This window comes from Myxine glutinosa, chromosome 5, assembly GCF_964187855.1.
Source record: "Myxine glutinosa chromosome 5, kmMyxGlut1.1, whole genome shotgun sequence".
NCBI classification, from domain to species: domain Eukaryota; kingdom Metazoa; phylum Chordata; class Myxini; order Myxiniformes; family Myxinidae; genus Myxine; species Myxine glutinosa.
The window spans coordinates 60885413-60897803 of NC_136265.1; the positions used below are offsets into that span (position 1 = coordinate 60885413).

Below are 12391 nucleotides of genomic sequence, written 5' to 3' on the forward strand. Positions count from 1 at the left end.
CGACCGCGGCCCCCAGTTCACCTCGGAGCTCTGGGGGGCGGTTGCGCAGGGGCTCGGGGTCCGGCTGCACCGAACCACGGCCTACCACCCCCAGGCTAACGGCCTGTGTGAGCGATTTCACCGCTCATTGAAGGCCGCGCTCCGGGCCACCCTCCGCGACGGCGGCTGGGTCGACAGGCTCCCCTGGGTCCTGCTGGGCCTCCGGACGGCGCCCAAGGAGGACCTGCGCGCATCCGCGGCGGAGTTGGTCTTCGGGCAACCGCTGCGGGTGCCGGGCGAGTTCCTCCCCGACTCCACGGCACCATGGTCCACGGCACCAGCGCTCCGCTCTGCAAGAGACCGCCCAGAGGTTCGCCCCGGTGCCAACGGCATGCCACGGGCACCCACCGACGCACGTCGCCCCGGAGCTTCGCACGGCGGAGTACGTCTTCGTCCGCCACGATGCCCATCGGACACCACTGCGGCCCCCGTACGACGGGCCTTTCCGCGTGCTGGAGACCGGGGCGAAGCACTTCACCCTGGACATCGGCGGTACTCCTGACCGCGTTTCGGTAGACCGCCTCAAGCCGGCCCACCTCGATGTGGACCATCCACCGCCAGTGGCCCGACCCCCACGTCGGGGCCGCCCTCCTGCGGGCGGACCCCCGGCACCGCCCAGCCCCGCCGCCACGCCGCCCCCCGGTCCTGCACCCATCCCAGGAGCAGCCAGGGGCATCCCACCTGGCATCCCTGCACCCCGGACGCCGCCGATCGCCAGGGGGCGCTTCGGCCGGGTCATTCGTCTGCCCCGCAAACTGGCCCTCCAGGTGCGTGGGAATTCTGGGGGGGCGCGTGTGGCGGACACAAAAGCCCACTGGCGTGGTGACATCATTCCACGCACCAAGTGGGCGGTGGCCACGCCCGAGGGGTAGGCGTGGCCTCATGATATACCCCGGGCGACCAGCCCGGAGGAGTACAGTGTTACAGTGTAGTCTTACAATAAAGACGTTTATATGTTACCGCTTGTCCGCTTCCTCCTTGCTCACAAGCAGCGCGCGTAACGCCGCGCTTTAATGGATGCATTTTCCAAATTACAGGCTTAATTACATCATGTTTAACGAAGTATAATTGAACAAAACCATTTAACTTTGTAATAACCAGAACACATTAACCACTACGAACCGCTGTTCAACCAATGTGAAGGAAAAAAATGGGACTTTTTATTTTATTTATCATTTCGTACCTTTCCTGGAATAAGGAAACTGGAGATTAGGGAGGGGAGAGTTTAAACTTGAGGGGAGCGGGTTTCCTCCATGAACTCAAAAATCACGAAATGAAGAACAAATTCGCTACCGTAATCATCTTTGGAGATGACGTGACGAACGTGGAGAATCTGCCGCTTTGAAACCGTGAATAAGGTCGTTTGGAGAAGTAACGCGTCACGTGGTTCACTTTCACCGGAGTCCGGAATAATTCACGGTCGCCACTCGTGTGTCAAAGTGTACGCTACGACACTCCACCTTACAGTCCTCTCCGATGCGCCATGAACGAAGATCTCTCCGGTGATCACAGATCGAACCCCCCGGGATCCACGAGCGGTTCCGATGGAGGAAACTCGGTCGTTCCGGGAGATTCTCCCTCAGATCGCGGGTCCAGGGTCGGTCCACCCGAGGATGAGGACCCGGGACCCGGTACGTATCTTTCTCTCCGCACCTTGCTCTTCACGTTACCGAGTCTGGTTCGTGCTGTGTACTATTTGAGAAACTCACTTAACTCACTGAAATGTGGAATCTCATTATGGCCTGTGTCCGGGAAACTGAGGTAAAAATAAAAGGGTACAGAGATTACCGTGTCATACTGATGTAAAACTAAAAGGGTACAGAGGTTACCGTGTAATACTGTGATAAAAGAGCACTGCGATTACCGTGTAATACTGATGTAAAACTAAAAGGGTACAGGGGTTACCGTGTAATACTGTGGTAAACGAGTACCGAGATTACCGTGTAATGTCGATATAAAAGGGTACTGAGATTACCGTGTAATACTGAGGTAAAAGGGTACAGAGATTACAATGTCATACTGAGGTAAAATGGTACAGAGATTACAATGTCATACTGAGGTAACAGGGTGCAGAGATTACCACGTAAAACCGAGGTTAAAGGGTACAGAGATTACCATGTAATACTGAGGTTAAAGGGTACAGAGATTACCATGTAATACTGAGGTTAAAGGGTACAGAGATTACCATGTAATACTGAGGTTAAAGGGTACAGAGATTACCATGTACTACCGAGGTTAAAGGGTACAGAGATTACCATGCAATACTGAGGTTAAAGGGTACAGAGATTACCATGTAATACCGAGGTTAAAGGGTACAGAGATTACCATGTAATACCGAGGTTAAAGGGTACAGAGATTACCATGTAATACCGAGGTTAAAGGGCACAGAGATTACCATGTAATACCGAGGTTAAAGGGTACAGAGATTACCATGTAATACCGAGGTTAAAGGGTACAGAGATTACCATGTAATACTGAGGTAACATGGTGCAGAGATTACCATGTAATACCGAGGTAAAAGGGTACAGAGATTACCATGTAATACTGAGGTAACATGGTGCAGAGATTACCATGTAATACCGAGGTAAAAGGGTACAGAGATTACCATGTAATACTGAGGTAACATGGTGCAGAGATTACCATGTAATACCGAGGTAAAAGGGTACAGAGATTACCATGTAATACTGAGGTTAAAGGGTACAGAGATTACCATGTAATACCGAGGTTAAAGGGTACAGAGATTACCATGTAATACTGAGGTAACAGGGTGCAGAGATTACCATGCAATACTGAGGTAAAAGGGTACAGAGATTACCATGTAATACTGAGGTAAAAGGGTACAGAGATTACCATGTAATGCCGAGGTTAAAGGGTACAGAGATTACCATGTAATACCGAGGTTAAAGGGTACAGAGATTACAATGTCATACTGAGGTAAAATGGTACAGAGATTACCATGTAATACTGAGGTAACAGGGTGCGGAGATTACCATGTAATACCGTGGTTAAAGGGTTACAGAGATTACCATGTAATACTGAGGTTAAAGGGTACAGAGATTACCATGTAATACCGAGGTTAAAGTGTACAGAGATTACAATGTCATACTGAGGTAACAGGGTACAGAGATTACCATGTAATACTGACGTAACAGAGTGTGGAGATTACCATGTAATACCGAGGTAAAAGGGTACAGAGATTACCATGTAATACCGAGGTAAAAGGGTACAGAGATTACCATGTAATACTGAGGTTAAAGGGTACAGAGATTACCATGTAATACTGAGGTTAAAGGGTACAGAGATTACCATGTAATACTGAGGTTAAAGGGTACAGAGATTACCATGTAATACTGAGGTTAAAGGGTACAGAGATTACCATGTAATACCGAGGTAAAAGGGTACTGAGATTACCATGTAATACCGAGGTAAAAGGGTAGAGAGATTACCATGTAATACCGAGGTAAAAGGGTACAGAGATTACCATGTAATACTGAGGTTAAAGGGTACAGAGATTACCATGTTATACCGAGGTTAAAGGGTAGGCTGGTGTTGGCTTTGCGGTTAGGGTGCCGGCTTGGGATCCTCGGATCCTGGGTTTGAATCCCGGTCGATCACTGAATTAACGCCAGGGGGGTTGACTCAGCCTGTTCATCCTTCCGAGGTCGGCAAATTGAGTACCAGTTCACTGGTAATTCGCTGTGTGCCGCAAGAGGTGACTAACAGGGTTGGTGGCAGGAAGGGCATCCGGCCATAAAACATTGCTTCAACAAAGGGGACCATGGTGCCCAAAAAAGACCAACCCCTGCTCTGCGGGGAAAAATGGCCTCTAAAGGTGGTACTGGTACCGAGGTTAAAGGGTACAGAGATTACCGTGTTGTGCTGATTTCAATGCAGTGAGTCATTCCTTGTCACTGTCCTTCAACTTTGTGAATGAGGATGATTTTCTGTCTCCTCGAACTGCTCTCCAGTGCTTGTCCGAGTCTACATCAGATTGCAAATCGACAGCACCTTTATGTACCACAGAGACAGATCTGCCAGGTCTACATTCCAGGCATTCATTTTCCCATTCTTCTCAACCACTCCGAAAACATGGGAATTTTGTCTTTATTTCTGCAGTGAATTTGCACTTTCGCTTTGTCATTGTGAAGAAGAAGATCAAACATGTACAAGTATAACGATACGGACTGAGAAAAGACACCGACTGAGCACGCCGCTGGACTCTCTCACTGCGAGGTTGGACAGGAAGCGTACGCATGTTGTTTGAACACGTCCATTACGACATGACAGAGTAGTGCAGACCTGTACCAAGCTGTTGTCGTCTAAATATTACATAACCACATTTTATCACCATAAGAAAATGTACAAAAATGGTTGAACTGTTTAAATAAGACAAAATAAGTATCCCAAATCTTAAAATTGATCCCTTCGAAAATGCAAAAGCACGGCGAAAAATGGCAAAGGCGAAGGCTTTATGTTGTCTTTGAATTTGCATATTAGGTCACATAATTAATTCACCAATCAAAAGCGAGAAAAGGATTTATTTATTTTCGATCAAAAGATCAAAGGTTAAGGCTGCATCAGATTTATCAATTTTCATTTTGTATCTTTTTAAAACGGTTTTCGTCATGTTTCGCTAATGGGAGAAGACGTCTGAATACAAACGGATGTGGATGGACTTGCTTTCTAGTTTGATTTTGGGGTCAAGAGGTCAAAGGTCAGAGTGAGTCTACAATAGCAACTACAGACAATCAGCAACTACAATCAGTCTATAGTGCAACTACAGACCAATCAGCTTGCTCCCAATAATCAGCAAGGTCATGGAATCAATCATCGCATCTGACGTCAAATCCTTTCTCTTCTCCAATGGCTTGATCTCTGATCATCAATTTGGGTTCAGACCAGGTCACTCTACTCTGGACATGAAATATTCCTACAGGTAGCACAAGATCTGCCTGCAACCCTCTTATGGTTAAACTGCCAAAATCAAGACTCTCTGCTCACCTTCACTCCTTCATTCCTCTTTTCTCCCGCCTCTAGAACAAACTCCCTCACTCTCTTCAATCCCACTCCTCCCTCCAGGTCTTTAAAACAGCTGTTCACCACCATCTCTTATCTTCCCCCATCCAAAATTTTGATCTTTTCTACCCCCGTTAATTCACCCCAGAGCCACTTTTTTGAAATACCAACTTCTTTCCTGTTTTCCTTCTCAAATGCTCTACTTGTGTGCTTCCCTCTCTCTCCCCATCTTGTCTTCCGCTCCCTTTATCTTATGTTTTATGTGTCGGTTTGTCTTTTTGTGATTAATGTTAGTTCTTACACGAGCCTCGATCTTGTATTCAAAAAAAAAAAAAAAAAAAAAAGGGTTTATAACTTGAGAACGGCTGAAGGGATCCAAGTCAATCTTGGTACAGGCATGTATAATGATGGAAAGATGAACTGATTAGATTTTGGGGTCAAAGGTCAGAGGTCATGTTCAGTAAAAAAAAATCATGTTACCGTGATAACTTGAAATAAAGATTTTTTTTAAAACAGTGATTTGGATTTTGACCAAATTTGGTACAAGTACGTATTATGATATGCCTGGTGTTTGCTTAACAGTTAAGGTGGCTGTCTTGAAATCTCAGGGTCTTGAGTTCAGGCCCCTGTCATGCCATTGAATTAACACCAGTTGGGTTGACTCAGCCTGTCATCCTTCTGAGGTCGACAAAATGAGTACCAGCTTGCTGGGATGAATGAGCCATTCGAGTATCCTGCATCAGAGTGGCGACCTGTCCAGGATTGTGCCCAATAGTCTAGGAAACTGCTGACAGCACTATGCATCATCACGATGCAAAAAGGAGTGGTCATGTATTATCCTGGAGTTGGCCAAATGGTTAGGGCGGCGGGCTTGTGATCCTAAGGTCCTGAGTTCGAATCCCATTCAGCTGTTGAATTAATACCAGGTGGGGTTGACTCAGCCTGTCACCCTTCCGAGGTTGGCCAAATGAGTACCAGGGTACTGTGTCCTCTCTCAAGGAGGTTGGTGGCAGGATTTGCACTCTGGCTGCCGTAAAAAAAAACACCTCTTTCCATAGCACACACAGTGGTGTGTGTCGGGATGGTGCTGAGGAGTCGTCCAAGGACGCAGTGACGTTCTGATCCAGCATACGCTCCCATATACGAGGTGTGTTCAAAAAGTATCCGACCTTTGTTCATAAAAAATACTCGTATCCAGATACAACAAACTTACACTAATCTCCTTCAAAGTAGTCCCCTTGGGCTGCCACACACTTCTCCCAACGGTTCTGCCACTGTCGGAAGCAGCGCTGGAACGCCTCTTTTGGGATGGCGCGCAGCTGGTCCGTCGCATTCCGCATGATGTCTTCTTTGGACTGAAATCTGGTCCCTTTCAGGGGCATTTTCAGCTTGGAGAAAAGCCAGAAGTCACACGGAGCCATGTCGGGAGAGTAGGGAGCCTGACGAAGCACAGGTGTGTTGTGTTTGGCCAAGAAACTCTGTATCAAATGTGAATAATGGGCGGGTGCGTTATCGTGATGGAGCTGCCAATTGCCCGCTGCCCACAGGTCCGGCCGTTTGCGTCGCACAGCGTCACGAAGGCGACGCAGAACCTCTTGGTAATACTCCTTGGTGTAGTGATGGTTGTGCCGTGTGGTGCGTACTCGTGGTGAACCACGCCACTGGAGTCGAAGAAGACGGTCAGCATGACTTTGACATTGCTGCGGACCTGCCTTGCTTTTTTTGGCCTCGGGGATGTTGGATGCTTCCATTGTGATGACTGCAACTTGGTTTCTGGGTCGTACCCATAAACCCAGGACTCATCGCCAGTGATCACAGTGTTGAGGAAGCTGGGATCGCTGTTCACAGTCTCCAGCATGTCCTGTGCGATCTCCAAACGGAGTTGCTTCTGCTCAATCGTTAGCAGCTTTGGTACGAACTTCGCTGAGATTCTCCTGAAGCCCAAATCCTCCTTCATAATGGAAGGAACGGATCCAATGCTGACGCCCACCTCGTCTGCAAGTTCTCTGATCGTGATTCGACGATCCTGCATCACCAGGGTCCTCAATTGGTCAATGACAATCTCATTTCGGGATGTTGAGGGCCTACCCAAACGTGCTTCACTCTCCACTGATGTGCGGCCATCTTTGAAGCGGTTGTACCACTCCTTTATCTGTGTGGTGCTCATTGCTTCGTCCCCGAAGGCCTGTTGAATCTTGCGGATCGTTTCCACTTGGGAATCGCCAAGCTTTACACAAAATTTGATGCAGTAGCGTTGTTCAAGTTTTTCCGTCATTTTGTCAAAAACGAAAATCCGACGGCGCTCACTTACACTTCCTCACTCATCGGCGGTCTGCCGTCGAATGACGGCTTCTGCAGGTGGGAAAAAATTCACGCGTGCGCATTAGGATCGCCTACATATGTGCACCAATCAACGCCTCCCTAGCTTAATTTGTTTACGCACGACAAATTAAGGTCGCATACTTTTTGAACACACCTCGTATATATATGATGACATAATGTGACATCGGCCATGATAAAGCTCGCGGTGTTAAGTGTGGAAAAGTTCTGAGGAGATTGCGGCTGGCGCATTAGCGCAATGGGCTGATGACGCGTTATCAACGGAGGTCCATGGTTCGAGCCCCGCATTGAGTCAGAATTTTTTCACACTTAGCCCCTCGCAGGAATTTGATTCCTGTTTATAAAATTGTATATGAATTAATCTCCAATGCATTTTTTTTTTTTTTTTTTTTTTTTTTTTTTTGTATACTGAATCGAGGCTCGTGAAAGAGCTAACATTTACTTCACAAACAAATCAACCAGACAAACAAAATATATAAAAAGAGGGAGCGGAAAACAAGATGGGGAGAGAAGGTGAAGCACACAAACACAACATTTGAGAGCAGGGAGATGTGTGGAAGGGAGAGGGCTTGGGGGGAGGAGGCATGGGAAGGGAGGGGGGGGTGGAGGGAGAAGTATAAAACACAAGGACACCAATGACTTCCAGGACAGAAGTTGGTATTTCAAAAAAGTGGAATTGGGGTGAAATTAGCGGGGGTAGAAAAGATCAAGGTTTTGGATGGGGGAAGATAAGAGATGGTGGTGAACAGCTGTTTTAAAGACCTGGAGGGTGGAGTGGGATTGAAGAGAGTGAGGGAGTTTGTTCCAGAGGCGGGAGAAAAGAGGAATGAAGGAGTGAAGGTGAGCAGAGAGTCTTGATTTTGGCAGTTTGACCATAAGAGGGTTGCAGGCAGATCTTGTGCGACCTGTAGGAATATTTGCGGGACAGAGCCCAGAGAGAGCTGGGGGGGCAAGGCCAGAGAGGAGTCGGTAGAAGATGGAAAGACCACCAACCTGCCTGCGGTGAGTGAGTGAGAGGCCCTTGGAGTTAGCTTCATCGCGGGAGATTCCAATGATTCTGAATGCTTTGGTTTCAACAGCGTGAAGACGAGCTAGGTGTGAAGCAGGAGCACCAGCCCAGAGGGGAGAGCAGTATTCCATTGAGCTGCGGATGAAAGCCTTGTATGTGGTGAGGAGCTCAGGTGTGCCAAGGAAGGACTTCGCACGACGGAGGATGCCCAGTCGGCGACTGGCTTTGGAGGCCAGATTTGAAATGTGGTTTTCCCAGGAAAGATCATGGCAGATAGTGAGACCCAAAAGCTTGAGTGACAGAACTTCTTGGAGAGGATTATTCAGAAAGTGGATGGGAGGGTTGTCCAGTCGGTCTTTTCGGAGAGACATCGTAAGAGTGTGAGATTTGTCAGGATTGAAAGACATGTTCCACTTGTTTGCCCAGTCTGTGATTTTGTCCAGGTCTGCAGAGAGTGAGGAGGCAGCAGACTGCCGATCTGAGGGATGAAGAATGGAGCGACAGAGAGTAGAGTCATCAGCAAAGAGATACAGAGGATTTTCAAGAGAGTCAGAGAGATCATTGATGAAGACCAGAAAAAGGACAGGGCCTAGAACACTGCCTTGTGGAACTCCAGCCTGAACAGGAAGAGGAGATGAGAGAAACCCATTCAGGGCCACACGTTGACTACGACTAGAGAGGAAGTCCGCCAGCCATGCGTGGAGATTTCCATGGATACCAAAAGAGGAGAGTTTGGTGAGCAGAGCGGGGTGCCAGACCGTAACGAAGGCACGTGATATGTCAAGGGAGACTGCTCTAATTTCCTGTTTGGCATTGAGGACCTCCATCCATTGTTGAGAAAGCAGAAGCAGCATGTCCAGAGTAGAGTGTCCAGGTCTGAAACCAAATTGATGATCAGAGATCAAGCCATTGGAGAAGAGGAAAGATTTCATATCTGAAGCAATGATGGATTCCATGACTTTGCTGATAATTGGGAGAAGGCTGATTGGTCTGTAGTTGCTGGGATCTGTTTTTGCACCTTTTTTGTGCAAAGCGGTGATGTTGGCAGATTTCCAAGCAGATGGAAGATGACCTTGAGCAAAAGAGAGGGTGAAGAGAACAGAGAGAGGGAGTGAAAGAGCGGAAGAACAGGATTTTAGGACCCGTGGGCTGATGCCGTCAGGTCCAGTTGCAGAATCCGAGTCGAGGGTTGACAGAAACTTTTCCACCTTGTCAGGAGGAAAGGACACAGAGTCCAGGAGCAGCTGGGTACGACTGGGTACGGTGGGTACAGAGAGGGATGGGTTTGGGACACAGGATTTAGAGGCAAACACAGAGTTGAGGCATTCAGCTTTTTCGCGTGCGGAGTCAGCCGTGTGGCCATTTGAGGTGAGGGAGGGGATGGAGGGGGAACAAACACCAGAAACAGATTTGACCAGACGCCACCAGGATTTGGAAGAGGGAGACAGATAAGAGAGTTCGGTCCTGAGAACGGAGAGATATTGTTTCCTGGCTCTCCTGAGCGTGGACACACACTTGTTTCGGGCTTTGTGAAAGGAAATGAGATTTCCTTCCGTTGGATTTGCTTTCCAGGAGACGAAAGCAAGTTGTTTCTGGGCAATAGCCTCACCACAAGATTCCGTGTACCATGGACGGGAGGAAGGGTATGACAACAGAAGACGAGATGGGATAAATCTGTGCATGAGAGAGAGCAATTTACTTTGGAAGAATTCCCAGGATGAGTTGATGTCAGAGGAGGTAGAGATGGGAGACCAGTCCAGATGATTGATGGCTGCTTGAAGACCATGCCAGTTGGCCTGAGTGAAATGCCAGACTCGTCGACGCTGAGGAGGCTCTCTGAGAATGGTCAGAGAGATGTCCACTTTAACAAGCACATGATCAGAAGAGCCGATTGGAGCAGAAGAAGAGCAGCAGACATTTTCAGGGAAGTTAGTCATAACCAAGTCCAGAAGAGAAGATGCTCCGTTGACTGAAATCCGGGTCGGGAAATTGACAGTTTGTGTCAGTCCCAGTGAGTCACAGAAGTCCTTTGCTGAAGAGCCATGGCTGGTGAGAGAGGTACCCACACCCAGCCAACTGGCATGGTGACAGTTGAAATCACCACATATGAGGAAGAGAGAGTTGGGATGGGTAGATAGAAGTTGGTCCATACTGCGATTTGTCCTTATTCACACATACATACACATGCATATACTTACGCTAACATTCGGGGTCTGCCTCGCAGGCATGTAAGACATCGGCCATGATAAAGCTTGCAGTGTTAAGTGTGGAAAAGTTCTGAGGAGATTGTGGCTGGCTCAATAGCGCAGTGGGCTGTTGACGCGTTATCAACGGATGTCCGTGGTTGGAGCCCCGCATTTAGTCAGAATTTCTTCACACTTAGCCCCTCGCAGGAATTTGATTCCTGTTTATAAAATTATATATATATATATATAAAATGTTTGTGGGGATAGTGATATGTAGAGCCAGGTAGATTCGTATAGGTAGGTGCTCCGGATGTCAGGTAAGAACCACCACATGTAATAAGTTCTGTTTAGCCGAATGTCGGAGTGAGGTGTGTCTTTGTCCCCATCACGAGGGGGCGGGGCATGTTAACTAGCTGAGGGGATGAGGATAAATTATCCCTTGTAAGTCTTACCCTATGTGATTTATTCTTTGGCTCTTTTGGCACCGCAATAGACACTAGTGAGAAATGCCATTAATTGTACTAAATAATAACCATAAAACCAACCGGAAGCCAGTTCTGAACACTGCCATTTGGGACGTACCAGCTACATCGCCACGAAAGACAGGCAGGCCGAAGACACGCCCCGAGGAGCCGTGATTGGCCAGGGCGGAGCAAGAAGCGACTCGCTATTGGGTGGGAGTCGACCAACTGGAAGGCCAGGGTAATAAGGGACTCATGATTGGCCAGGGCGGAGCAAGAAGCTACCCGCTGATTGGTGGAAGGAAGGCCGAGGAGAAAGCAGAGCACCGATTGGCGAAGACTACCGATGACGTCAGGAGCGAGCAAGAAGCGGCGTGCTGGTTGGTGGAGAAGCGCTGATTACGTCACGACCCGAAGTTTAAAGAACTCAAGGACTGACATTTTCTCTCTTACCCTCTGATCTTGCCCTGTTCTTGCCCTCCTCTGGTTCCCTTGTTCTTCTCCCTCGCGCGTTTGTGCTTGGACCGGCCGCCGTGTTCAGAGACGCCACCGGAGACGTGCAGAATTTTGCAGGCGGAAACGATGCGCGGCTGGCCACTTCAGCGTGACGAGACCCCGTGCGAGCGCTGCAGCGCGAATGAGTGCAGCGAGGCCGAGTCCCCACCAACACACGCGCCACGCCGGCCAGACTTCCGGAGCCTTGGATTCCTGGCGAGACCCCCCTGAGCTGATCAGAGCTAAGTGCACGATAAATGACACATCATTATTTTCCAGTTTATTTTCTTCCTGTGTCTGTGTTACAAGTCTGGTGTGAAGGATCCAATAGGAATATAGTTTTACCGTCGTGTTTTCTTGTTATCGGCATTTCTTTTAATAAATCCTTTCATTATTTTCTGTACATTTATAAACCCGGTTTTTGTTTGAATTTATTTTCCGCAGGTTTGAGACTGCCCGGCGGGATCGCTCAGGTAAGCGCTTCAGCTTCCTCTTCTTCTTTCTTCCTCCCGCGCATATATCGTGAAATCCACTATTTTAACTGAACGCCTTGGAGTTAAAGCTGGCTTTCGCTGTCCGTGACTCTCCCGGTATTAACCAAGGGGAGTCACACGACAATAAATAAACAAGAAGACGTCATGCGTAGCACGATACTTGCAAAATCTGCCGCCCCCCTCCCACCCCCCACCCAAAAAAAGTTTTCCAATGATACAGCAAATTGTCCATTTCATGAAGATTAAAATTTACAATCTTGATCAAAGCTCGGGTCAACAGGATGAAAAGTGATGATTTTTCAGATGAAAAATGATGATTTTAGAAGGTTGACCTTGAGTTGACCTTTGATC

The 12391-nt window shown here is 48.1% G+C and overlaps 1 protein-coding gene across 2 annotated transcripts in view; it reads left to right on the forward strand.

The window, feature by feature from the left end:
* The first annotated feature begins 1390 nt into the window (after positions 1-1390).
* LOC137428151 (uncharacterized) overlaps positions 1391-12391 on the forward strand; it is a 36128-nt gene continuing 25127 nt past the window's right edge. Inside the window, exons 1-2 of one of the 2 annotated variants that reach the window (XM_068118091.2) lie at positions 1415-1670; positions 11991-12019. Coding sequence is in view for 1 of the 2 variants with exons in the window: in XM_068118090.2 (XP_067974191.2) it covers positions 1523-1670 (148 nt within the window). In the remaining variant the exon portion in view is untranslated. Of the gene's footprint in view, positions 1671-11990; positions 12020-12391 lie in introns of both variants that reach the window. The other variant, XM_068118090.2, reaches the window with a different exon arrangement.